General features: G+C 50.6%; 2 protein-coding genes and 1 long non-coding RNA gene across 8 annotated transcripts in view; 2 read left to right on the top strand and 1 right to left on the bottom strand.

Moving 5' to 3' along the window:
- USP20 (ubiquitin specific peptidase 20) overlaps positions 1-27,246 on the bottom strand; it is a 53,035-nt gene that overhangs the window by 24,867 nt on the left and 922 nt on the right. For 2 of the 5 annotated variants that reach the window (XM_045468917.1, XM_045468919.1), the window contains exons 1-4: positions 17,762-17,876; positions 5,690-5,800; positions 4,433-4,529; positions 394-447 (exon numbers count right to left, since the gene is read on the bottom strand). In XM_045468917.1, coding sequence (XP_045324873.1) covers positions 394-447; positions 4,433-4,513 — 135 coding nt within the window. In that variant the 5' untranslated portion in view covers positions 4,514-4,529; positions 5,690-5,800; positions 17,762-17,876. Of the gene's footprint in view, positions 1-393; positions 448-4,082; positions 4,226-4,432; positions 4,530-5,689; positions 5,801-17,638; positions 17,877-27,246 lie in introns of those variants that run through there. The other 3 variants (XM_045468920.1, XM_045468921.1, XM_045468918.1) reach the window with 3 other exon arrangements.
- LOC123593284 lies at positions 16,774-17,651 on the top strand. The gene is made up of 3 exons (XR_006710231.1): positions 16,774-16,948; positions 17,158-17,293; positions 17,412-17,651. It is a non-coding gene; the product is annotated as an uncharacterized LOC123593284 (long non-coding RNA).
- On the top strand, positions 17,993-26,072 carry CD4H9orf78 (chromosome D4 C9orf78 homolog). 2 transcript variants are annotated; one of them, XM_045468926.1, is made up of 9 exons: positions 17,993-18,156; positions 18,497-18,556; positions 19,705-19,756; positions 20,173-20,243; positions 21,042-21,119; positions 21,700-21,897; positions 22,918-23,054; positions 23,164-23,262; positions 25,399-26,072. In XM_045468926.1, exons 1-9 carry the CDS (start codon positions 18,074-18,076, stop codon positions 25,488-25,490), a joined length of 870 nt encoding a protein of 289 aa, XP_045324882.1. In that variant the 5' UTR covers positions 17,993-18,073; the 3' UTR covers positions 25,491-26,072. The 2 variants fall into 2 exon arrangements, with proteins under 2 accessions (XP_045324882.1, XP_045324883.1); XM_045468927.1 differs by lacking the exons at positions 17,993-18,156; positions 18,497-18,556 and having other exon boundaries at positions 19,721-19,805.

Here is a 27,246-nt window from a genome sequence, read left to right as displayed (position 1 = left end):
TCTCCTTTACAGGTGGGGTGACAAGGCCCAGGCTGGCCCAGGGACAGGCCACTACGCAGAAGAGCCAGGGCTCAGAGCCAAGATGCCTCCATCAAGTCTCACATACACATGCACATACAGACCTTTGCCTTTCGTGCAGATGGGATCATTTGGTCCGGAGTCCTGCACAACCTGCTGTTTTCTCTCAACATTTCTGGTGGCTGCCCAGGCAGGCAGGCGGCCAGCAGGGGGACTTGCTGACTCTGGCGCCCTCTTGGCTCAGGCCGTGCACCTGAGACATCCATGCCCTGTGTCCCCGCCCAACGATCCCAGCAGTGCCCGCCAGAGGCGGGCATTCCCAGCCCAGAGTCTAGACCGAGCTCCAGGCCCCCAACAGCGGCGAGGGTACTTTACCTGGAGACAGGCCCACAGGTTCGGTCCAGTAACACCACACGACTGACAGGCTCCCTGGGCAAGGGGAGAGGGGAGGGAAAGAGCCAAGTATGAGCGGTCGGGGAGCCGCTCCAGCCAGAGGCATCACACACAGACCCCACTGGACGCCGACGGCTGTACCCCATAGCTTTCCACTGGAAGGTTTTTCTGCCTCGGAAAGGTCTTCACCAGTCTGTCGATCTAAATGTCCTTCCTCACAGGGCACTTTACGCTTTACTGTTTGTATTTTGCTTCCCTACATGCTACAAAAACATTTTTAGTAAAATCCTTTGAAACTTCAATAAACAGACCTGTTAATATGCGTTTTATCGCACCCTCGACTCTTCCTTTGATGACCGTGTAAGCCTTTCTTCCCACCTAGACTCTGGGCTTTGTGAAAGAGGGACGGTCTGTTTTGTCTACCTCTGTGACTTCACAGAGCCTAGTACAAATTGGAACATCAATACGTGTTTTTTTAAAGACATTTATTTATGTATTTATAAAGTTTATTTTTGAGAGAGAGAGTGACTGCAAGTGGGGAGGGGCAGAGAGAGAGGGAGAGAGAATCCCAAGCAGGCTCTGCACTGTCAGCACAGAACCCAACGCGGGGCTCGAACTCACAAACCATGAAATCGTGACCTGAGCCGAAAACAAGAGTTGGATGCTTAACCGACTGGGCCACCCAGGCGCCCCAAGGGACACCAATACATTTGATGAACACAGAAAACACCCAGGTTTCTGGCGTTCTGGTGACAGAGCCTGCTTCCTGTCTACCAGTGTCCCCCTTTCCTGCTTTAGCAACAGGATGCTCGGATTTGGGCCGAGCCCACGGCCAGCCAGCTGCAGACTGGTTCTCGGCCCCACTGTGGTCTTGGGGGTCGGTTCTAGTCAATGAGATGACAGCGAAAGTGACGCGTGCCATTTCCGGGCTGTGCATCCCCCCGCCCCGCTCCTCCTCCTCCTTCCACTGGAACACAGATGGGACGGCAGGAGCGGGGGCAAGCACCTTGGACTCAGAAATGAAAGCCATGTATTGGGAAGGGAGGGGCTTCCCTGCCATCGTACGTATGCCCGGACTGTCCTATGACAGAAAAGGAAGCGTCGCTCTCATTTAAGGTGCTGTATTTCAGGGTCTCTTCGTTATAACTTAAATCGTGCCTTAAATAATCTTGTCTGCTGCACGTGTCTAAAACAGCAATTCCAACTGAGGCTCCACAATGCCCAAGGTGACCCCGTCAGCCGTGAGGCGGATTCTAAGTGCCAGCTCTGACGGCAGTTACGACACGGGGCTCAGTCAGAGCCAGAGCGCCACCTGCCAGGGATGACCACGGCTAAGTTCTTCATACCTCGCTCCTGCAATCCCTGCCAGTGTGCGCAGCAGCTCTTTTGGACAGATGAGGAACCGAGGCTCAGAGGGCAGGCCCTGCTACAGAGCAGGTCAAGAGGGGAAGCAGAGGAGCCTGGGTCACAGGGCGCCCCCCAACAGGAAAGTGGGCTTCCCCCCACTCACGTCTCGGCGGGGATTTTGCGTTCTCACCGAGCCCAGTTTCTAGCTGTATCGGTGAAGGGCCCGAACCTGGAGGTCCCCGTAGGGTTGTGGTCAAGAAGGTGGGACTTGAGATCCGCGATCTGCCTCAGGGTCTCCCGCTGAGGACGCTCGGGGCCGCAGCCCTCGACCTTCCCGAACTTGCAATCTCTTTTCTGATTTTCTGATTTCACAATTCACTTCCCTCTTCCAGGGCTTCCTTTTTGTTTCAGTCTTTTGAATGACGACAGCACCCTCTGCTTGTTTGGTTCTTTTCTGTAAGCAGGCTCACCGCCAATGCGGGGCTCAAACTCAAGACCCCGAGGTCGAGAGTCACATGCTCTACTGACTGAGCCAGCCAGGGGCCCTGGAGGTTTGTTTTAACAGTTCAAACGATCATCTCGCGATCCGCGGCAATGTCCCCGGTCACTGGTGAAGTTGAGCACCTTCTTTCAGAAGTTTCTTGGCCATTTCCGTCCCCTGCACTGTGCCTGATCTGTTCACCTCCCTGCCCCTTCTGGTATCTTAAAACAATCTTTGTTTCATTCTGCAGATTTCTGGGTGCTCAGAGAAGGGCAGGACACATGCTCTCTGAAATACAGGCCTGAGACGTTCCAGACATTCTCGGTCCTTCTGCTCCAGAAGGACCTACCACTTCTGAAAGGCTGCCGCGGCCCGGCCCGGATCGCGCCTCCTCGCTCTCCTCTCTGCCCTCGGATCCCCCTATTCCTGCCTCCTCTGGAGGAAAACCCCCTCGGTCTGTCTCATTCATTCCTTGGTGCAGGCTCAGAACCCAGCGTTAGTGCGAATGCATCACAGCCTCGCTCTGCCCTCCTCCAGACCACACGAGAAGCGAAAGTACTTCGAAAGAAGCCACAGGCACTCTGAAGACCTGATCCCTCCCGCAGGCCCAGGCTGAGCCAGCTCAGGCCGAAGGCCACCCAGGACCTGCTGGGACAGGGAGGCTGAGTGAGCCGGCAATTTGTCTAGGAACGTGACTCTAGACCCCCCTGCCCGGAGTGTGCCCCCCACACGCTCGGGCCCCCACGTGCGACAACACTTCCAGGAGGCCAATTATCACGGCACCACATTCACCACACACGAAGAGCCTGGGTGTCTACCCGCAGAGGCTCAGTTACGGGGTCCACACGACGAGATGCCGTGCAACTCCAGGGCAAACTAGGACAGAGCGGTCTTCACGGACCAGGGTTGAAAGAGCTCCAGAAAGATGTACTGTCTCGTGAAGGAAGCAAGTTGCAAAAGTGTCTAGGGGCATCTGGGTGGCTCCGTGGGTTAAGCACCCGGCTCTTAATTTCAGCTCAGGTCATGATCTCCCGGTTAGTGGGTTCGAGCCCTGCATCAGGCTCTGCACTGACAGTGCTGAGCCTGCTGGGGATTCTCTGTCTCCCTCTCCCTCTGCCCCTCCCTCCCTCAGGCCCTCCCTCCCTCCCTCTCTCTCTCCCTTTCTCTCAAAAATAAATAAATTAAAAACAAGGAAACAAAAAAAAGCATCTATAGTATAGTATGTTACCTTTCATATAATGAAGGGGGAAATGAAAAATAAGCATATTTGCTTGTATTTGCATAAAGAAACTCAGAAAAAGTATAAAAGAAACTAATATAAGTGGCTCCCTAAAGGTGGAATAGGAGGGTGGGAGGAGGATGTCTTGACGACGATTTTTTTTTTTTCATTTTATTTTTTAGTTTTCTCATGTTTATTGTTGAGAGAGAGACAGAGCATGAGCAGGGGAGGGGCGGAGAGAGAGGGAGACACAGAATCCGAAGCAGGCTCCAGGCTCCGAGCCGTCAGCACAGAGCCCGACGTGGGGCTCGAACTCACAAACTGGAAGACCATGACCTGAGCTAAAGTTGGACATTTAGCCGACTGAGGCATCCAAGCACCCCTGAATTTTTTAAAAAATTTTTTATTTTAAGTAGTCTCCACACCCAATGTGGGGCTCGAACCCTGAGATTAAGAGTCACATGCTCTAGCAGCCGAGCTGGCTGTGCACCCCCCTACTTTAAAATTTTTTTTTTATTGACATCGATACTTTTATATCGCTCCATTCTGAACCAGAGAAAAGTATTACCCGTTCAAAACACTTTAACAAACAAAGACACATCCTCCCCACTCAGAGAAGCCCACCTTCTGGCTCTGGGCCTCCCCAGACCCTCCTTGGGTCACGCTTCTCAAAATGCCGGTGGGCTCTCCGAGCACGATTCGTTCCCTGCCTTGGAAAGGCTCCACAGCTAATGCACAGGGCATTAGTGGCTCCCAGATGGACTGATCTAAGTGGTAATTAATGGCTGTTAGGACGCAGCCCCCGGAAAGCTTCCCCCACAGACGCCAGCCCTTCCATTTACACAAAACGCTAAGCAGAGACTGTCGGGAAGCCGGTTCTTCAACTCTTTCAAACCTTCCTTTGGAAACACCTGCACCTTAGGAACGCAGTGGCCCTGGACGTGGGCCCCGCTCTGTAAGGTCTGACCCTTTACCTTAGATTTGAACAGCAAGTCCTCTTTGGTCACCTCCCCTATGGAGTCAAGGTGAGGGCAAAGGTCCCTGGCGTCCCCCATGCTGGCCAGGGCTCACCTACAAGAGAACACAGGGAGCCTGGGTTAACGGCAGCCACCGCTGGAGCGAGGCGGGGGCTGCTGGTGCAGTGCACAACTTTGGTCTCAGGTCCTGGCTCTGCCACATATCAGCCGGTGAGTCGAGGAAGCCACTTAACTTCTCCGAGCCTCACTGTCCTCCTCTGGGAATTGGGTGTGATGGTAACGCTCAGGGGACTCACAAACGGGTACGTGTCAAACTGGCGACACGTGAACAGGCCCTGTGGATTGTACCAACAGTCCCTTTAGCGGTTGTGACGTCGTACTACGGATACGCCAAAGATGTGGCACCCCTGGGGGAAACTGAGTGAAGGGTACGTAGGACCTCCCTGGGACATCCGTGGCGACTTCCTGTGAATTAACAATTATTCCCGAAGAAAATGTATAAAAACAAGTAACTGGATTGGCTTCAGCCACCTCATATTTTAGCAGAAATCACACCTAGGAATCTGACGGCTGATTCTAGCTCCAAACCGTTGCCAAGAAAGTTCCGGGCCAACCGAAGATTTAGTGGAGCCAAGGTGGTTTAACCAAAGGCAGGGGCGGTGTGTCCACTGAGGGAAGTGGACCCCCACCCTCTCCCTGAAATGGTCAGCCAGGGGTCCACTGGCCCAGGCCCCCCACCAGATCAGGTGTTACGGGTGCTGACCAAGTTCCGGGTGGCAGACTAAATGGTTTCCGTGCGTTATTTCTTGGAAAACGTCCCCAGGCAGCTGTGATCAGCCCCGTTTTACAGATTCGGAAACAGGGGCTCCTTCTTGTCTCGGGTCTCACAGCGAGGACTGCTAGAGCCAGGGCGGAAGCTCGAGCTGCTCAGACTCTTACGGCCTCACGTGTATTCTCTCTCTTTTTAACTTAGGGCAGTGGAAACACGCAGAAGCAGACAGCTCGCTCCCACGTGCCGGCACCCAGCTCCAACAAGGAGCCATTCACAGCACCCTTGCTTCAGCTCAAACTCCCACTTCCTCTTTTTGGTGGCAGACCCAGATACCGCCTCACTGCATCTGTGTGTGCTCTTAAAAGATAAGGACTTGCAAAAAGGAAAAAAAAACAACCCATAACCACAATTCCGTTATTTCACCGTTCTTCTTGGGTCCGTGCTTAAGGGCTACGCCTGAAACGGGGAGGCTGTGGGCCTACCTCTGCGCACAGCGACACTCCCGGGGAGCGGCCAGCATCTGTATTCTCCGCGGACAGCCGATGGTGGTGGGGCGCGAGGGCTGAAGTGAGTGCAGGCCTCTGGCAGGGAACCTGCGGGGAACAAACCAGCTCACTTCCTGCAGCTCCGTTATCTTAAAGTCACTCTTAGCGCTGACCGGCGGCTACAAAGAGGTCAGAATTCCTCCTGGGAAGGGCAAGTGAAATTTTGGACATCTGGGGCATCCGCGGGCTGGACAGGCTCCCAGTCCATCCACGGGGACCATAAAAACACACTGCTCCGGGGTAGCTAACGAAGGCTGGTGTGGAGCTGCTCTAGGTAGGGGCAGCCCCTCCTCGGGGGTCGTGATCCCCGAGAGCAGAGACCCGCAAGGGTCTGCACGAGAGGGCCGCGGGCCTCTCTAGTTATTGCCTTGGCTGCCACAGCCCGTTAACCTCCTGGACAGAAGGCTCAGCCCGTTCTGTGCATGCCCCTGGGACCCTCAGATCATCCTTGGATCCTGTGCTGCTCAGAACCTCTGACCCCCAAGTCTTGAGCAACCCCAGGCCAGAGGCACAACGGAGTCCATTCATGTGTCATCACCGACTGCACCTCCCCAACCCTGCTGGGCCACAGTCTCCCAGACATGGGTAGTTCAAAGAGGGAGAGGCAGTTAGAAGCTAACATTTAAAATGGTCACATGGCAATGACGAGTTCAAGGTTCTAAATTCCAAGCCTCTTCACCTGAAGCCAGATTTTTTAGGGTTTTTTTTTTTGTGTTTTGTTCTCACTGAGGTCAAGTGCACCAGGTTGGCAAGCTGCAGTATGGGGGCAGGAGGGGGGCAGGGGAGGGAGTGGCTTTGGTGTGTGTGCCCCCCGTCTCTCCAGCAAGATGGCAGAACCAGCTTATGAGCTTGACACCCAGGGCCACAAATGGAGCCCGGGACGAGGACACTGGTGACAAGCCTGTCTTGATTCACACCTGCAATGAGACCGTTCAAGCTCCTCCGTCTTCAGATAGGGGAGGGAAAAAAAGCAAAGCCCAGTGGATAACGACCCTCCATGCACCCTCACTGCCCCCGTGCTACAGAAGAAACAGAACAGATTGCTTAAGGAAGCGAGAGACTTGGCCAGAGTCAGTCCTCAGCTAGTAAGTCGTGGGTGGGGACTCAATCAGATTGTCTGTTGCAGGGCTGTGCTCTAAATCAGGGGTTGGCAAATCATGTCTATAAAGTACCAGGCAGTAAATCATTTAGGCTTTGTGGGCCCTGTGGATCTTTATCACATATTCTTTGTTTTTGTTTTTGTTTTTTTACAATGTGTTAAAGATTTTTTTTTTTTTTTTTTTTAATTCTTAGCTTGAGGGCCTTGCAAAAACAATGCTAGCCTGCTGCCACAGTTTGCTGCATCATGCCCTAACTCGCTGTGCTGTTGGGGCCTCATAAAAACAAGCCCGGATCACCAAGATTCCATGTTTCAATGAACACAAAGCACTAGTTTAAATAAGGCAGGTAGCAAAGAAGAGCCAAGAGGGTTCACCTGGCCCCAGGTTTTTTTTCTAAGTAAGTATTCAGGATGCATGCAAAGACAGACTGACAAAGATATGCACTGTTTATAATGGGGGAACTGGATGCAATGTAAATAAACAACAGGCGGTTAGATAAACAAGGACACAACCACACTCTGTCTACTGCGCAGCCATTAGAAATGACACATATTGAATATTCCAATCCATGAAATTAAGTTAGATCTAAATACATGCAGAGATATACCATGTTCATGGACTGGTACACTCAACACTAAGATATCCACTGTGCCCAAACTGGTCCATAAATTCAATGTAATCTTCATCAAAATCCCAGGAAGCTTCCTTGTAGAAATCATCAAGCCAACTTGAAAGTTTATACAGAAAAGAAGACCTAGAAGAGCCAAAACAATTTGGAAGAATCACAAAGTTGGAAGACTGAGACCCTCTGGCCCAAGAATTTCTATAAAGGTTCAGCAAACAAGTCAGTGTGGTGTTGGCTCAAACACAGACATACAGCTCAAGGGAAAAGAAGTGAGAGTCTAGAATTAGACCTGCACATATGTGGTCAACTGATTTCCAAAAAGGGTACTGACAGAATTCAACCAGCAAAAGACAGTCTTTTCAACAGAGGCTCTCCATATAGGGAAATAAATGACCTTTAACCCCTACTGCATACGATCCACAAAACTTATTTAGAAATGGATCACAGCCTTCCTGTAATTGGTGGCCAACAGAAAGCTTAAAAAGAGCTTCCCTTTCCTCTTGTTCTTTCCCAGGGTTCTGGAAGAGTCAGGTTACTCTAAAATGTGTTGTTGATGGACTCGCAGTGTGCGTTCTCATGTTCAAACCGACGACACTCCCCCCCTAATTCTTTCTCCTCTAGTCTTTCATGTGCTCGTGGCACTGCTGGAGCTCAGCTTCAGAGTCCTTCGGTTTTCGACCTTTTTCTCCGGCTCTCATCTCAAACAGCTCCTTCACCTTTAGCCACACACTCTCCCTCCTTCCACTCATGCCCCGAGGGCTCTGGGTAGGCTGCCCTTTGCTCTTGTTGCCCGCTCCACTAACAGACACAGCTGTCGTTTCCTGCTTCTGCACGTGTCTGGGCATACGTGATCAGTGACATCTCTCAAGCCTTGCACACGTGTTGTCCACCTACTTCTTAGAACTGCAAAACCTCAAACATCACCATTCTCAGCTCCAGCAGCACGCAAGGATGCCGCCTTCCTCTGACCCTTCTGCAGTTAACTCCCCTCACGTCATCACGCCCTGCCATAGCGAGAGGTAAACAGTCCGTTGGGTTGTTAACAAAGCTTTCCTTCTTCTCCACCTTCTGCTTCTGGAAATTCGTAGGTTTTCTTTTTATGTGCTTGCATTTATCTGTTTTTAAACCCTTGGCACACCTCTGGTGTGAGCATGTCTGCTCTTGGCAATAAGTGGGATGACGTTCACTTTTTCATAAACCCAGTGTCCAATGGTTTAAGTCCGTCTCCTCAAGGGGCAACACCGCACCCTGTTATCAGGCTTCCGATGTCTGTGGACTAGACACTCTGTGCTTAGGTAGACTTCCCATTTACTATCGACATAGTCAATAATGGACTACCAGCAACGACCTCATCGGCTACATCTCCAAACCCTGGGGTATCAGCTATTGTGGGCAGCAACTGAACGCCACCTTCTCTGATTAAAACTCTGGACTGTTCCAGTCTTTTTTATTTTTTTTAAATTTTATTTATTTATTTAAAAAAATTTTTTTAACGTTTATTTTTGAGACAGAGACAGAGCATGAACGGGGGAGGGTCAGAGAGAAGGAGACACAGAATCTGAAGCAGGCTCCAGGCTCTGAGCTGTCAGCACAGAGCCCGACGCGGGGCTCGAACTCACGGACCGCGAGATCATGACCTGAGCCGAAGTTGGCTGCTTAACGTACTGAGCCACCCAGTCGCCCCATGTTTCAGTCTTTTTTATTCTGTGGGAAGGACCTGAATGCTCTGGAGAATACAAATACGTGAGGAAAAGGAGATGATGAACGTCTGCATTCCCAATCGAGACTCGCCTACAGCCACAATGTGAGTTCAAGCCCTCTGCCCACCGATTTTCGGTATGCTTGGTTTGGGAGCTTTGCAAACCTCACAGAGCCTTCGAGGTCCGTCTGTGGAACCACCACGGTGCCCCTGTGGACGTGCCTCCCTCTGCAGGGGTGGGACCGCGCTGACCCACATCCCCGACCCCGTGGCAAGCAGCCCAGTGCGGCCCAGGACGATGGTTCTCCTGATCTCAGACTTTAAACAATTAAAACTCTCAAACTTGTAGAGGAAAACGGGAGAGCATCTTTGCAACTCTGGAGTCCACAAAGATCTTAGGACACAAAGGGTGTTAATTATAACAAGATACATTGAAAAACTGGACTTTTCAAAATTAAATGCTTTTCTTTTCCAAAGATGATCCTAAGGAAAATGAAAAGGCAAAAGCTACAGACTGGGAGAAAATGTTCACAACACATGTAGGACAAGGAGGCAAGGAGCTATTGATTGACAAAAGTCTTTAAAAAGGTGCATTTCTGGGGCACCTGGGTGGCTCAATCAGTTAAGCGTCTGACTCTTGATTTTGGCTTAGGTCATGATCTCATGGTTTGTGAGATCGAGCCCTGCATCAGGCTCACTTGCTGAAGCGTGGAGCCTGCTTGGGATTCTCTCTCTCCCTCTCTCTGTCCCTCCCCTGCTCACGTGCGCTCGCGCTCTCTCTCTCTCTCAAAAATACACTTTAAAAAACTTTTTAATTAAAAAAAAGAAAAGTCATTTATTGGATACAAATTATACCTCAATAAAACTGATTTTAAACCCTGAATAAAAAAACCCACGCTTTGACTTAAGACCTCTATTATCAACATGGCTAAATCTCAGAGAATGTTGAGTAATGAAAACAGGTTGCACCACTTACACCCATTGGCAGGGCTGCTCTCAAAACACAAAAAAACTCAACCAGAAAAAAAAAAAAAAAAAAAAAAAAAACAACGCTGGCGAGGACGTGGAGAAACTGGAACCTGCGTGCTCCCAGTGAGCCATAAAATGGGGCCGCTGCTCTGGAAAACAGTATGGAGCCTCCTCAAAACTTAAACACGGAGTTGCCATGTGGTCCAGCAACTGCCCTTCTTGATAGACACCCCAAAGCACTGAAAGCAGGGACTTGAACGGACGTTTGTACGCCCGTGTTCGCAATGGCACCGTTCACAAGAACCAAAGGGGGAAAGCAGCGGAAGGGGGCCATCGAAAGATGAATGGATAGACAAAATGTGCTCTATCCATACAACAGATTATTGTTCAGCCTTAAAAAGGAAGGAAATTCTGACTCGTGCTACGGTAAGATGAACAAGGTTCAAAGATGGGCTTTGAGGGCATTGCGCTACGTAAGATAAGTCAGACACAAAAAGATAAATACCGTAGGAGTCCACTTATATGAACTACCTGAAGGAATCAAATCCACAGAGATGGAAAGCGGACTGGTGGTTGGAAGGAGAGGGAGGGGTTAATGGTCAACGGGGATACGGTCTCAGTTGGGGAAGATGGGGACGTTCTGGAGCCAGATGGGGGTGATGGCGATACAACGGTGTGAATGTGCTTAATGCCACTGGACTGCACCCCCAAAATGATTACGATTTATACGTATTTTACTGGAATTCAAAAAATGCAATTTTCAGAAATGCAAAATGAAATTCTCAAAACTAAAAGATAAAAATTTCAAAAGTTGCATACACACACACACACACACACACGCACATACTATGACACCATTAAAAAGAAAGTTTAAAATGGGGGGAGGGGCAGAGAACGAGGATGATGATGAAGCGAAACAGTCCATGACCAGGAAACACACCAGTCTCCATCAGGCCCCACCATGTGTTGTCCACTGTCTCTGTCCTCTCTCAGCTGCATTGTCCCCTGACCAAGAAAGGCATCTGCGCGCCACCCTGCCGAACCCTGTCCCGTCCCACCCCACCCCACCCCACCATCCTCTCCTCCAGGGAAGGCCTCTACTTTGCATGCTCGGTAACCATTTTGGTCGTTCGCCCATTTTTCGATCTAATGCCTGTCCCCTCTCAAGAAGGTGAGCTCCCCGAAGGATCTGTTTTGTGCACTGTTGTATCCCAAATACCTATAATGGCACCTGGAGCACAGCAACTTCTCAGTAAATACTTGCTGAACGGATCAAAAGTACAAAAAGCTGTAAAGCATGATCACAGTAAAATGCCATTTTGGTAAACTAATCTTGCTTTGTGCCTGCAACAACGATGCTACTGTCATCATTTCTGGGAGGACGGGAATCGAGTTGATTTTTGTTTCCTCCTCTTTTGCCTGTCTGCATTTTCTACAGTGAATTGATGTTGCTTTGGTAACATACAACCTGATAGGTTCCTTCTAATTCTCTTTAAAGTTCCCAGGGGCGTCTGGGTAGCTCAGTTAAAGTGCCTGACTCTTGATTTTGGCTCAGGACACGATCTCATGGTTTGTGGGTTTGCACTGACAGGACAGAGCCTGCTTGGGATTCTCTCTCTCTCGCTCTCTCTGCTCCTCCCCTGCTCACATGCACTCTCTCTCTCCCTCTCTCTCTCCCTCTCTCAAAATAAATAAACACTTAAAAAAATAAAGTTTCCAAAATAAAAAGAACGATGCATCTGGCCTCTTTGGTATGTGAGGTGTCCCTCCTGGGACCTTGCTTTTCCCCAGACCTCAGAGAGAACACTGGGGGAGCATGACCTCCATCCCTTGGGGACTCTCGGGGCCCACAGAGTGTGAACAGGACACCTGAGGTCCATTTAAGAGAGGGTGCAGCCGCTCCAGAGTAGGTTCCAGAAGCCCTGACAGCGAAATGCCTCAGCTGCTAGCTGGGTGGTTTGAAAGTATAACCTTTCACCCTGTGGCTCACTCACTTGAAGATCTGCCCTTAACGCCTTTGTTTGGTTTGGTTTTGTTTTGTTTGCCTCATTAACTTCCATGTTAGATGAAAAAATTTTCATCTCCTCCTTCCTACCCTGAAAGTAGAAAAAGGCTTTTTTGTGTGGTTTCAATAAAATTAATATTCACCTCTGTAGAAGCTGGAGGGTGTCTCCACTAAAAACTGGAAAAAAAAGATGGTTACTGCAGTCTTCTTCATAGGCACCAATGTGTAATTCAAGAAAGGAAACTCAAAACTCCAATATAACAGATACAATACGTATACAAGGTTTTTATGTTCATATCATGTACATTTCTCATGACACTAAACTTCAACAACTTTTTTTTTTTTCTAAGGCAGGCTTCACGCCCAGCATGGAGCCCAACATGGGTCTTGAACTCATGGCCCTGAGATCAAGACCTGAGCTGACATGGAGTGGGATGCTTAACTGACTGAGCCACCCAGACACCCCAACAACTTCCTTCCTAATGGCTAAATAATATCCCACATACAACATCAGCTACACCTTACTTAGCCGCTTTCCTATTCTTGGACCCTTAGGGTGTGTGTGTGTGTGTGTGTGTGTGTGTGTTGCCAATATAAATAAGGCAGCGCGAGAAGTATTTTGGAGTATAAACCTTTGACCACATCTTTGCCCAAGGAAAAACGAAAATGTATGTTTTGAAGGCTCTGGATATATATCGACAAACTTCCCTCTAGATCCACTCTACAAGTGTATCTGTCTACCAGCACTGTATGAGCACACCCAACATAGAAGGCTTGAGGTGTACTAACATTTTTTTCCCCAAAGTTAATGGTTAAAAAATCAGTTTGTGTCAAGGGAAAAGCTGAGGGAGTAGTGCCGGGAGCTTTGGGCGTTTACTACTGCGCACACAGGAGCTGAACCTTCGGAAGTGCCTGGTCTGCAAGGGCTGTAGTTCGTTTATCTCGGTTCCCTAGGAGCTTGCAAGTCGTTTTATCTCGGTACCCAACTGGCTTGGTTTGGGGCAATGGAAAACGTGCCAGGCGTGGGCCCTGCCCTCATGGGGTACAGAGGCCCGTATCTCAACACCAAGGTACCGGCATGCAGCCTCCGGGAGGTGATCACTACTACGTCATCCATCCTTTCCTGGGCTCCCACCCCGTGTCCGTTGCACCATACATCAGCCCTGGAGTTGACTGTAATTACAGAAGGCAAGAAGAGACACCAGCAGCCCGCCTTCGGCTCCTCGCTCGGCGCTTGCTAAGCTCTGTGTCGGTAGATAAGTCGGTCGCCCCTCAGTTCCCCCATCCATGAGATGGGGACAAAGACAGCTAGGAGGGTGACCAAGGGAGTGCAGGGAGACAATGCACAGGGCCGATTTCACATAATGGCTTCCGATCACGGGTCTGTATTGGCCCGCACAGCAAGAACGCTCAGAAATGTTCTGTACCGTAATTTGGGTTACTGGCCGTGTTTTTTAGATCGGGGAACTGAGACAGGCGGGACTGCGAGTCACATGCCCAAGGTTACCCTCCATCAGCTTTTCAGCCAGGGCTCCGCTGCCCAGGACAGCACTGCCTCTGAGCAGTCGCTACGCCCAGTGCTTCGCCTACACTCTTCACGGAAGGACTGCTGTTTCTCGTCTGAGGAAGAATGGAGCCCCTGGCACAGGGAGCCATTTGCCCCAGACCCTATGGCGAGGACACAGCCAGGAAGGAGCCGGGTCGTATCTGCCTTCACAGCGCTCCCTGCTCTGGCTTCTGTGCAAGTAAATGGAGTGCACACAGCAGGCACTTGATAAAGACTGAAAGAGACCTGTGCGGCCGAGGGAGCTAGATCCCAGGAACAGGCCCTCCGGGAGCAGCGGGGCTGCTGGGAGTCAGCAAGGCACCTGCCACAGCCAGGGAGCCAGGGCACCTCCTCTTCCCGGCCAGCCAGGCCAGCCTCCTCTCCTGGGGCAGAAAAAGCAGGGGGAGGGAGGCCCTGGCAGGCCTGGCACAGGGCCCACCCGGCTCAGGCCCTGGTGAGGCTTCTGAGACTGTTCAGCCTGAAGGAGGGCAGGCACTTCCCCCCCCCCCCCAACCGGGGCCTACAGCAAGGAAGGGGGAAAGTGCCCCCTGCCCGGGGGCAGGCAGGCAGCATCTCTGGGCCTGGCACCAGCTGCTCAGACCGGGCCTCGAGTGCCCATTACTCATCATTTTCCTGGCCGTTCTGGCTACGCCCTCCTCCCGGCTAGGAGCCTAGCTCCTTAGGATGGGAGGGGGGTCCTGCCAAGCCCCCGCCAACTTAGGGAGACACCCACCTGCTCCGATCCTTGCCACACTAGCCATCCCACACCCCTGCCCACATCCCTCCACGCCCCTCTGACCCTCAGAACGTGTCCCCTTTCCCTCCCTCCTGCCCTCTTCTCTCCATCCTACCTCCAAGCAACTCCATTTTTCTTAAAGCCCAAATACATCCCTTCTGTCAACCCAGTCTTAATTCCCTAAGGGCCCGCCATCCTCCTGACTCCCAAAGCAGAGCCCCTCAGCCTACTCCTGCCTTGAAAAGTCTTGCTTCCCCCGCACCTCTATTTCTCCTCATTGGCCTTACCCACCCAGTGTCTGCCCGGAATGGCCCGGTGTAATGGAGCTGATATGAACGGACCTCACCGAATCCTTACCACCATCCTGGAGGCCAGGCAACAATGGGAGTTAAACCCATCTCCACCTACGTCATGAAAGGAGGAGAGGCTGAGGCTCAGAGAGGTGCAGTAAGTGGCTGGAGGTCACACAGCCGCTGAGCTGCTGATCCAGGGTTTGAACCAAGGACTGCTGGCCCTGAAGTCAGTGCTCTCAACTGTCTGCTCCACAGTCTCCCCAAACAGCCCCGGCCAGCCTGGAGTGGGGGATGATCTTTACCTCCTCCAGCCCAAACACCCACATTCCGAGGGCAGCTGCCTCTGGCCTCCTTCACAAGAGCCACCTCTGAGGCATGCTTCACACAGAGCATTTTTCTGCTCAGCTTAAACTTCTGCAGTCTAGGATAACACCTCTGAAGCCTAGCACTGCTTCCAGGCTCTGGGAGAGTCAGTTAATTGGAAAGGGCATGGGTTCGGGGCCACCCCAGGCTGGCAGTTCTTGGGGGTGAGCAGGCTGGAAGCAGTAAGTGGCCCAGGTCTCCGAGAAGCCGTAACTCCTGGAGTAAGTAAGTAGAAGCAGAAACTCAGACTAAGACCCCTAAAACCCCAAAGCAGGAGAGGGTCAGAGAGGGTCACGCCAAAGGTCACACAGCCAATAGATGGCAGAACGGGAACTTCGGCGGGGGGGGGGGGGGGGGGAGTCACGTGCTAAGTTGGCACAACTGGGGCTTGAACTGAGGGTCAGGACCTATACTTCAGTCCCCTGTTTTATAACGTTACCGACCAAATCACAAATGAGAATACACCAATTTAAATGTGCAACTCAATCCCCCCGCCCACTCGTGATTCCTTTGCCTTGCTCTGTTTCCCTAACCCTCATCACCTTCTGAGACACTTGACATACTTGTGTTATTAGAACCTGACGTCCACCAGATCAGGGATCTTTGTCTCTTTTGCACTCTGGCATACCTCAAGCACCTAGAACAGTGCCTGCTCCATATAGTAAATGCTCAGTAAATATCTGAGTAAGTAAATCAGTCCAGCAAACTTTTATCGAACACTTATTACGGCCCAGCCGTGAACTGCAATCACTTTGCCGGGTCCCAAATCGTCCTAGACACGAATGTTCCCTAAACCCTGTAGCAAGCCTGGTTCCAGAAAGGAGCTAGCAAACCAACCCCAATTTGAGCCAAATCCATCCATGTCCTTAAACAACCAAACTCTCAAACAAAACGAAAACATGACACATCTCCGAACTGAAGAGAAATTTCCTGGAGGCTCCCTCTGAGAAGCAACTTCATCTCACCCCTCAAAAGGCCCAGCAAGACTTAGAGAGTCCGCAGCCCCTCAGCCCAGCCACCCAGATTCACAGCTGCCGCTTTTCCAGCATTACTTTGGCGAAACAGGTCTCAGATCTGTCATGGCCCAGCTGGTGAGTGGCACTGGGCCAACTCATTTGTACTGGACGCTCCTCCCCGGGATGTCAGAGGAGAAGAAGGGTCCAGAAATGTCCTTGGCCTTCTGACCTTCTCTCTAGTGCTGTCCAGTACCTCCTAGTGGGAGGGTCGCTGTGGGGGTGGGGGTGGGCAAAATCAGAGCCACCTCTGAAAGTGTGACATCTGCAGACGTGGACTCCCTGGGTTCCTGCAGCAATTCCCAAGGATCCTCCCCTTCAGTCAGCAGGGACAGGAGGGCCAGTGATTCCCAGGTGCCTCTGGGGTTGGCTGAACCAGACTGCAGAAGGCAAGGCTTGGAGATTTTCATATACAGCTTTTGACCAAAGCCAAAAAGCTGTTCCAAGAAGTCCCGGGTCCATTTGTCTCAGTCCAGGGAAGAGAACAGCAATTATCAGGAAAGGCTGTTCCAGAGAGCCGTAGGGCATTCCAGAAGGGCCGCCCTGCTTCTGAATGGTCTTCCAGAAGAGGAAACCAGTCTCCATCAGCAAACCCCCCTGCCCCCCCCCCCCCCCCAGCCAATGGGCTACAACAGGAGCTGCAGCAAACACTTAGGGAGCTTCTGTGCCAGGCACTCTGCCTAACCTGCAGCAGAGTGGGGCCTGCCACTGATCCCCGCTCCACTTTCCAGCTGTGCAACCTTAGGCACCTACTGCCTCTCTGAACCAAAGTCTTCTCATCTGCAAAATGAGAGAACGCCGTCTACTTCGTGGGATTGCTGTGGGAGTTCACTGAGATAACGCTTAGGTGAGCCCCGAGCCTGCCACACGGTAGCGCTTAAAAAGGCGCAGTGCTTTCAAAGAAAAGGATGGGCCTATATGGAGAAAAAGGGAAATTAAGAGGTCCCTAAAAGTCCTATAAACCATCATTTAACACATTTAGTTATTTCCTAAGCGTTCGTTGATGCCTGTTTGTTTTGTTTTGTTTTGTTTTTCAAATAAACTTAACCCTCACAGCATCCTGGGGGGTGTAAACGGCGGAGGGCAGAGCAACAGTCCTAATGACAGAGGACGAAAACAAGGCCCCTTGAAGGTCCGGGGAGGCGGCCGGCAAGCACCCGAGGAGGGGCCGTCCGCCCTCAAACCCTCCGGAGTAGGTTCAAAACATCGGACGCGGGGATAAACTGGCTGGAGGCCATCATTAGCGGGGCAGTCGGCGCCAGGACTTTAATTCACCACTGCTAAGAAGTGGTCATCTTTTATCCCTAAAGGAAAAAACGCATGCCAGGGCCCAGACCCTGGGGAAATAAGTCAGCGCCCCGAGACGCCACGCTCGTGCTTTCAACGCTGGGTCAGGCCCCGCAGAAATAAAGGAGATGGCGGCCCCCGTTCCGGAGAAACAACGAGCCCCCAGGGCTCCAAGTGGGGCACCGGGGCCCCAGAGGACACCCCCTGAGCGCCGGCCGGAGGAGGGGAGAGGACGGCGGCGGCCGCTCACCTGGCAGCGGCGTTCTGCGCTCCTGGCAGGGCCAGACCCCAGCCCGCCCGGAGCCAGGCTGGGGTCGCCCCTGCTCGGAGAGGCCCGGCCCCCCGCAGCAGCCGGCGACAGCCCGGAACTCACCTGCCGTCGCAACCGCGCCGCCGCCGCCTGTCAGTCAAGCGCACCCACCGCTGCACCGCGCAGGACCGTGGGGCCCGCTGGCTGCGTCCCGCCTCCTCCCCCTCAGCCGCCCAATCGGAAGAGGCGAACGCCACGGATGGGGGCGGGGCCAGGCGGACGGGGCGGACAGGGGGCGGGGCCAGAAGGGTTTGGGGCGGGGCGGGGCGGTGCCGGCGCTCTGCTCTCTGCGCTCTGACCTCACTGCTGCGCGCCGGAAGCAACCCGGGCTACGGCACAGGGGCGCGGCGGCCGGACCGCGGGGCCGGCAAGACCATGCCGGTCACCGGGAAGAGTTTCCGCCGGCGCCGGGCCGATTCGGAGTCGGAGGAAGATGAGCAGGACTCAGAGGAGGTTCGGTGCGTTTGGGGTGGGGCTTCCAAGGGGCCAGAAGAGACAGCGGTTTGTGATACTCATCAACGGCCAGGCTCCTCGTTGACTGTGAGCCGAGGTTGTTGTCCCTTTCTGCAGAACAAAAAACTGAGGCTCCTAGGGCTGAGGCCGCCGCCGCAAGGCCGCACAGTAGAGAGATTCCCCCAGGATGCGCGGTGGGTCTGATTGCAATGGGTCTAAGCGCAGGGTTGCCTTCTGGATCATTGTGCCTGCGGCTCAGCAGTTGGACAGGGATGCCGGTCGAAGTTGCCTTTTGAGTCTGAGTTCTGCGGAGGGTGTCTCAGACTGTACGTTGCCTCTTTGCAGATTAAAACTGGAAGAGACCCGCGAGGTGCAGAACTTGAGGAAGAGGCCCAATGGGGTGAGGTGGGTATCGCAGGGGCTCCGCGAGAAGAGCAGGCGGAGATGACAGACACATGTCCCCGCCTGAGTCGCCACCACAACTATCTCTTCAGACATAGCCCCTTCTCTTGACACACTGTACACCTAACATTGCCCTGAAAGGAGTCCAGTGTTCTCTGCAGACGTTTACCCAGGAGATGGCCCGAGCCGTGTGGTCTTGAGGTTTGCTCCAGAGGTGCAAAAACAGGCTATCAATTCGTGTTTTTATTGCACCTGATTGCGAAATGCACACGAATTGTTAAGTTTGGAAAAAATTTTTGAAGTATAATCGAAAAAGTAAGCAGCACCCGTAATTCTCCCATCCACAGGTAACCAGCGTTAACATGTAATGTTCTGTCCAGTCTCTCTCTTTTTTGGAGATTGCAAGTACTTTTATTCCGTGCTGTTTTCAGCTCATCACGTTTTGGGCATTGACATTATGGATTATTTTTCCCAAAAACCTTTTTAGTGGCTGCATAGTATTCCACTGCGTGTATATGCCATAATTTAACTAATCCCGGGGCGCCTGGGTGGCTCGGTCGGTTAAGCGACTTCGGCTCAGGTCATGATCTCTCGGTCCATGAGTTTGAGCCCTGTGTCAGGCTCTGTGCTGAAAGCTCAGAGCCTGGAGCCTATTTCAGATTGTGTGTCTCCCTCTCTTTGACCCTCCCCTGTTCATGCTCTGTCTCTCACTGTCTCAAAAATAAATAAAACGTTAAAAAAAATTAAAAAAAAATTTAAATAATCCCTTACTTAGGGGTTGTAGATCATTTGTAAATCTTCATCTCCAAATACGGGTGCAATAGGTATTTTTCTACATTTGTCTTTAGCTTCCTTTTGCCGGAAGGCAAAATCTTAGAAATGAGATTTCCAAGCCCAGATAATGCCAAATGGCTTTGTAGGAAAGCCTACCACTTCACCCTACCCCCTGACCCAGCATCTAGAGTGCTTTATTTTTAAACTGTTTTATCCTTGTAGGCTTTGCCAGGTGGCTTTGGTGCCCACTCCTCAGATCTTGCCTTTGCTCTAATGTTGCAACCTACAGACTTTCTAAGTGTTCTGCCTCGTGTCTGAATTGTGCCATTTCCCGCTGTCTCTGTCTCTGTCTCACTCTTCCTTTTCTTTCTGCTCAGTGCTGTGGCCCTGCTGGTAGGAGAGAAGGTACAAGAAGAGACCACCCTCGTGGTGAGTTGTGGGGTCCTCCTTGGGAATGGAAAGCTGTGGCTGCTCTCCAGTAGGTGACTGTGTTTTCTTTTTTTAAAAAAAGGGGGCGTTGGTGCCCGGGTGGCTCAGTTGGTTAAGTGTCCAGCGTCGGCTCAGGTCATGATCTCACGGTTCATGGGTTCAAGCTCCACGTCAGGCTCTGTGCTGACAGCTCAGAGCCTGGAGCCTGCTTCAGATTCTAAGTCTCCCTCTCTCTCTAATCCTCCCCCACTCACACTCTGTCTACGTCTCTCTCAAAAATAAATAAACATAAAGTTTTTTTTTTTAAATAAACATTAAAAAAATTTTTTTTAATTAAAAGAAATTACAAAAAAAAAAAAAAAAGACCACTGCCAATTATACAGATGCTTCCTCACAGCTGTGTTTGCTTTCTGCAGGATGACCCCTTTCAGATGAAGACAGGCGGTATGGTGGACATGAAAAAACTGAAGGAAAGGGGCAAAGATAAGTAAGTGGGGGACTCACTGAGATACAAAGTAACCTATAGCCCCTGCCTGGGTCTATGTGCCTCCAGAGAGCTGGGGCCCACAACAGCAGCTCTAGTGGGGCATTCTTAAGTATCCTTCATGCTTTGTAGTTTAAAAACAAATTAAAGCAATGGGGCGCCTGGGTGGCTCAGTAGGTGAAGCCTCTCTAACTTGCAGTTCGCGAGTTCGAGCCCCGCATCGGGCTCTGTACTGATGGCTCAGAGCCTGGAGCCTGGCTCAAGTTCTGTTTCTCTCTCCCTCTGCCCCTCCCTTGCTCACGCTTTGTCTCTCTGTCTGTCTCTCACTCTCAAAGATCAACAAACATTAAAAAAATATATATTAAAAAAAATGAAAGCCAGAACTCTTTAAAAGAGTCCTTTACCTCTTCCGCTTAGAGTGCTGTGGGTACTCTCCTTCGGAAAAGGTGCGTTGTGTAGTGTGTTTCAGACCCAAGTGGAAATGTTGTTTTTGTTTTTTAAGAAACACGTGCTCTGTCTCTCTCTCAAAAATAAATGGTAAACGTTAAAAAAAAAAACAAAACACATAAGAACACAATTATAAAATAATACATTCAGCTAGTGTAAAAGTATCTAGTCATTCCCCAGAGGAATCTCCAACATTTTGCTTGCTTATATTTCTTCTGTTTACATATCACGTGTGTTTTTTTCCACAACCACAAGCAGGATGGGCTTGGGCGTGTGGGTTTTACTTGTATAATATCAGACTTGGCCTCACCGACGTGTGACTCAAAGGTTCCGCTTCTTTGCCCCTCCCTCCAGGATCAGCGAGGAGGAAGATCTCCACCTGGGGACATCGTTCTCCGCGGAAACCAACCGAAGGGACGAGGATGCCGACATGTGGGTATCAGCCTGGCTGTGAGCGATGAGGCGCTGGATGCAGCCAGATACAGTCCCGAGATATCTAGTCACAGATGACATTTCTAGAATCATCCAAAGGCCAAGGCAGAGTTGGCCCCTGTCACTCCACCTCCCAGGCTCGTGAACTTTGAGGGAAAAAAAAATCCTAAACATTCTTTGAAATGATGGGTCTTGGGATTTTAGATGCCCCGACTAGTAATAGTTTTCCCCTAAATATTGTAGGAATAAAACAGTGCCCACCTTTTCACTGACGAGACTGTTAACCAAATGACCACCGTCGACCGTTGCATTCTGTTTTCAGCGAACCTTAACATCTCTTAACAGCAATAGATTGGGAGGACACAATCTCACCACGGAGGTTGGTGCCTTGAAGTCAAAAAAAAGTTCTGCGTGGTGAAAAAAACTCGAGTTAATTTTCACGTTTCTCATTTTTCCACGGACTGATGAACACTCCTGGGCCATCACTGCTCTGTGGGCCAGTGTTGGGGACCACTCATTTTAAAGAGAGGTTTTGTGAGCTTCCCGCCTCTCCCTGAGGCCTGTGGGTTTCTCATTTCAGGATGAAGTACATTGAGACAGAGCTCAAGAAGAGGAAAGGGATCGTGGAACACGAGGAACAGAAAGTCAAGCCAAAGAATGCAGAGGACTGTCTTTACGAACTTCCGGAAAACATCCGTGTCTCCTCAGCCAAGAAGACCGAAGAGATGCTTTCCAACCAGATGCTAAGCGGCATCCCTGAGGTGGACCTAGGCATCGAGTACGTTTCAGACCCCGCTTCAGAGGTTTCTAGCCTCTCTCCTGCCCTGGGCCCACGGAAGAGCGCTCTGCTTTCCGGCTAAGGGGACTGTTTCTTACCCGTCTCCTTGGAAACCCACAAATAACTCTATTTTCTCGGGTAGGCGGAGATGCTTGTGCCCAGAGCGTCCGAAGGATAGGTCAGCGTTGCTAGGGAGATGCTAGAGAAGGTCTCCCGAAAGCAAAAGCGTGGTGTTTTGTTTGTTGAGATATAATTAAGAAACACATAACGTCATGCTGGTTTCAGGTATACAACGTGAGGATTATTTGTGTGCAAGCGTTTGTTTTTACGTGGTCTTTGTTCACAGCTCTTCGGCTGTTCTGCTCAGGCCCTTGTAGTCCTCTGTTTTCTTCTAGCAGGAGCCATGTTAAAGGCTTACCCATCCCATGAGCCTCCTTTTCATTTTTGTAAAACACCTGCTCTAAAACAGGATTGTCATGGAAGAAATATGACAGTCAGAATCCTCTTTGGGCGTAAGAGAAAGTTGGGAGGCTTCTGGATCCTCGCCTCTTTTCTGGAACTAGCTTCGAGCCTTAGGTAGTTTTCTTTCCTTCTCTGGGGCTCAGTTCCCCTTGATCAGAAGAGGACAGTAAGGGGCGCCTGGGTGGCTCAGTCGGTTAAGCATCCCAACTCTTGATTTTAGCTCAGGTCCTAATCCCAGGGTCGTAGGATCGAGCCCCATGTCGGACTCTGCTGACAGTGTGGAGCCCGCTTGGGAGTGTCTGTCTCTCCCCCCCTCCCCCACTCGCATGCACTCTCTCTCCCTCAAAATAAGCATTAAAAAAAAAAAAAAAAAGACAATAAATAGATAATGCATCTTCGACAGCCGTGAGAACACACGAGCTGGGAAACTGCGGAGCCCTGTGCTCCAGAGGGTGAATTTCCTCATGCACCGGTGTGTTTCCAGCCTGACTGGCAGTTCTGTCTGAGAACCAAAGGCGGGAGGACCGAATATATGGCGTGGCTCCCTTCTCCCCACAGCGCAAAAATAAAAAATATCATTTCCACGGAGGATGCCAAGGCCCGTCTGCTGGCAGAGCAGCAGAACAAGAAGAAAGACAGCGAGACGTCTTTCGTGCCCACCAACATGGCCGTGAATTACGTGCAGCACAACCGATGTAAGCTGCTCTGGGCAAGCAGCCCTGTCCTGTTGGCTTGCCGCCCCCCCCCCCGCCCCCCAAGTTCCCGTATTTTGTCTGACGTGTCCCCTGGTCTCTTTCGATCCAGTTTATCACGAGGAGCTCAATGCCCCCATTCGGAGAAACAAAGAAGAGCCCAAAGCACGACCCTTGAGAGTGGGTGACACGGAGAAGCCAGAGCCTGAGCGTAAGTACAGTGGAGGCCCCAGAGCTGCCCGGAGCAGTCATCAAGCCCCTGGAGGCGGGGTGGACTCTGCAGGGGTGGGGCTTGGGCTCTGGGGCCAGGGCATCTGGGTTCCACTCCACGTTCGCTTCCCTTCCCCTTGCCCAGCCTCAGTTTGCTCATTTGTAAATGGGGATAGTAACAAAACCTACCGGTAGGGGTTGCTCTGACGATTCACTGGGCTATTAAATATCAAATATAATAGAAACTCAAAAACTTAGCATACTTCAATAAGCAAAACTAAACTCAAAGTTACTCAGAATTTCGCCAAAGGTGAGCGCCGTTAACATTTTTATGTGTCGCCTTCCAGACTTTAAAAAAATATTGACGTAGGGGGGCCTGGGTGGTTCCGTCGGTTAGGCATCCGACTTCAGCCTAGGTCATGATCTCGCTGTTTGTGAGTTCTAGCCCCACATCGGGCTCTGTGCTGACAGCTCAGGGCCTGGAGCCTGCTGCGGATTCTGTGCCTGTTTCTCTTTCTGCCCCTTCCCCACTCACACTCTCTTTGAAAAATAGAAATAAACGTAAAAACTATATTGATGCATACAGAACCATATGCCGTACACATACTTCATAGGGTCTCCTCGTTTTTCACTCAGTAGTGGGCCCCTGCACGTCTCTCTGGAACAGTAGATACGTATTTTCCCTTTCAGTGGCCATCTCGTGTTCCGCGGTATGGAGCTACTCCGGTTCCCTCTAGTTGGACGCTTACGTGGTTTCTCATTTTCCCCCATTTAATCACTGTCGTGCTGACCCTTTTTGCCTACATCATGTCCTTCGGCTACATGCCGAGAAGTCGCCAGCGCTCCTCTAGAAGTGGGGTGCGGATTTGTCCCTCCCCCTCCACTAGCAGCATCCAGCTGTGCCCCTTTCCCTCCAAGGGTCTTCTTTTTCGTACCAATGGGGTGAGCCTAAGGAAATGCTAAATTTGCTGAGGCTTCTGAAAATCCAGGCTGTTTGCTTTTTCTTCCTTCCTTCCTTTTTTTTTTTTTTTTAATATTTTTATTTATTTTTGAGACAGAGACAGAGCGCGAGCGGGGGAGGGGCAGAGAGAGAGGGGGACATAGACTCCGAAGCAGGCTCCAGGCTTTGAGCTGTCAGCACAGAGCCCGACGCGGGGCTCATACTCACAGACGGTGAGATCATGACCTGAGCCGAAGTCAGGCGTTTCACCGACTGAGCCACCCAGGCACCCCCCTCTTTTTTTTTTTTTTTTTTTTTTTAAAGATTTTAAGTAATCTCTACACTCATCATGGGGCTTGAACTCACAACCAGATCAAGAGTCACTCATTCCACTGATGGAGCCAACCAGGCGCCCCGCTTTTTCTTCCTTCTTACTTGAGAAATTATTTTCTGTACCGTCTTGGGTGCATAGTCATTAATTCCCAAAGAGTTTTGTATTATTCCCACATAGTAAGCAAGGACTTTGGAGTCACCAGACTTGGGTTCAACTCTCAACCTACCTTCACTTTCCGAGTGACCTTGAGGAAGACCATCTAAGCTCTCTGAACAGTGATGGCAATATGTCCCCGTTTGAATTGCCGTGAGGGTTAGAAAAAAGGCACATCTAGGGGCGCCTGGGTGGCTCAGCTGGTTAAGCATCCGACTTTGGCTCAGGTCATGATCTCGCGGTTCGTGGGTTCGAGCGCCGTGTCGGGCTCTGTACTGACAGCTCAGAGCCTGGAGCCTGCTTCAGATTCTGTGTGTCCCTCTCTCTCTGCCCCTCCCCTGCTCACGCTCTGTCTCTCTCTGTCTCAAAAATAAATAAACATTAAAAAAATAAATAAGCCGTATCTAAAAGTATTTAGCACCAGGCCTTGTACCTAATCAAACTCTCCCTGAAATAGAATACCTGTTGTCACCTGGTCCCATGCTGATGTCAGCATACCCCCCACCGTACCGTCATCTGACTCCACCCTGTGTTTATTTCACTCACTCAGTAACCAGTCTTTACTGAGGCCCTACTATGTTCCTATTCACCAGGGTAGGCCCTGGGGCTTCTGTGGGGAATGAGGCAGGCGTGGTCCTAGCCTAAGCAGAGCTAAAAACCTGTCGGTTGATTCCAGCACGGCCAACAGCTTCTGCTCTTTTCCTTCTCAGGGTCCCCTCCTAACCGCAAGCGTCCTGCTAACGAGAAGGCTACCGATGACTATCACTATGAGAAGTTCAAGAAGATGAACAGACGCTACTAAGGGTAGCAAAAGGGAGAAGTGCAGGATGGACGTAAACAGCACTGTCCCCTCCCTAACCCCTTGACAGACGGCTTCCCAGACAGAGGTGGACAGAAGTCTCTTTGCTACCAGACGGTTCCCCAAACTGATCTCCACTGGTCCTGCCACTTAGCTGCTGGATTTTCTGGGCACTGCGTTTGTGACCTTTGAAACAAGACAATGTGGAGTTTCCCTGTTTGGGGGCGAACTCCATTCTTGTGTGAGCATTATAAAATCTTGTTCGTACATATATTGACTTTCTCTGAATATTTGCCCTGGGTCGGGAAGAAACAGCGGTGTTCGAAGCAAGAGAACACCCTTTCGCTTGTGCTATTATTATAATATATACGCAATCGTGTCTTGTACTTTCAAATTCCTGGAGGTCAGGAACGCGCCCTTCACCGTGTGTAGTGGGTCCAGCTCACAGCAGAAAAGTCTAGGATGGGATCAAAGGGACACTGGTATTTTCTGACTTTTACAAAGTTACCGGTTTCTTTTCATTAAGAAAGAAAAAAAATTTCTATCACTTTCAGCACTTAAGTATTAAATATGAAATGAATCCAACCATACTATTCGTACTGTGTCTCCTTATACCAACCCTAGGTGAGGTGTTGAGAGCCTGCGGGTTGGGCAGCGCAAATGCAAAACTCAAGTTACTAAGAGAGACTGTCTCATTTAGCTTAAAGATGTAGGGGCACCTGGGCGGCTCAGTCGGTTTGGCACCCGACTCTTGGTTTCGGCTCGGGTTGTGATCCCAAGGTCACGGGATCGAGCCCTGTGTCGGGCTCGGCACTGAACGTGGAGCCTGCTTGGGACTGACTCTCTCTCTCTCTCTCTCTCTCTCTCTCTCTCTCAAAAAAAAACAAAAGTAGGCTTCAACCTGCCGGCTCTCGGGTACAGTGCCCCCATGCTGTCATTTTCCTGAGGCACTGACACATGTTGAGATGAGAAAAGGGCAGGTGGGTTGACTTCTGGGCTGACTCATTGTAGGTGTTGCAGCTAGAGGAGTTTGCCTTTGGAGTCCAAGCTCAGCCCTGCTTATATCCTTCAGGCCCTGAGCCTGTTATATCCTTCGACAATCTCTTTCTCTCGGAGCCTGTTTTCTCATCTGTAAAAGGGAGATCGTTTTTCATTTTTATTTTTTTCCCTCCACTAAAATGCATGGTAGTGAAGGCAGGAATCACCTATGCCTTGTTTTTGTTTTTGTTTTTGTTTTTGTTTTCCCTTGAATTCCCAGGGTCTAGTCCATAACCCAACACATTAGCAATCCTCAACCCTATGAATGAATGAGTGAATGAGTGGAAGAATCCTTAGTCATCATGTTGATAGTATGTATCCTTCATATGATGCCATAAAAGTAGCACTCTACCCATGTAACTTTCCTCCTCAACAGTCATAACCACAGTCTAATCAAAAGAAAAACATCAAATTCCAATAGTGGGCCATCCTCTGAAAGATTTGACCAAGTACTCCCCAAAACTGTCAAGGTCGTCAAACCCAAGGAGAGTTTGAGAAACAGGAGGAGCCTAAGGAGACATGAAAACTAAATATAACGTGGTATCTTGGGACAGGATCCTAGATCAGATACAGGGCATTAGGTAAAAACTAAGGAAACGCTTTAGTTGTATCAATATAGGTTCGCTAATCTTAACAAATGTTAACACATTAATATGTTAATACGGGAAATTATGTGGGAGGATATATAGGACCTCTCTGTACTATCTTCTCAATTTTTCTG

Source organism: Leopardus geoffroyi, chromosome D4 (genome assembly GCF_018350155.1).
Source record: "Leopardus geoffroyi isolate Oge1 chromosome D4, O.geoffroyi_Oge1_pat1.0, whole genome shotgun sequence".
NCBI classification, from domain to species: Eukaryota; Metazoa; Chordata; class Mammalia; order Carnivora; family Felidae; genus Leopardus; species Leopardus geoffroyi.
This window is presented reverse-complemented; position numbering and strand designations above follow the sequence as displayed.

Coding starts and splice junctions, on each gene's coding strand:
- CD4H9orf78 (XM_045468926.1), top strand. CDS start 18,074: ATGCCGGTCACCGGGAAGAGTTTCCGCCGGCGCCGGGCCGATTCGGAG. Junction 21,898..22,917: donor GAGGTGGACCTAGGCATCGA/GTACGTTTCAGA, acceptor TTCTCCCCACAG/CGCAAAAATAAAAAATATCA. Junction 23,055..23,163: donor TTACGTGCAGCACAACCGAT/GTAAGCTGCTCT, acceptor CTTTCGATCCAG/TTTATCACGAGGAGCTCAAT.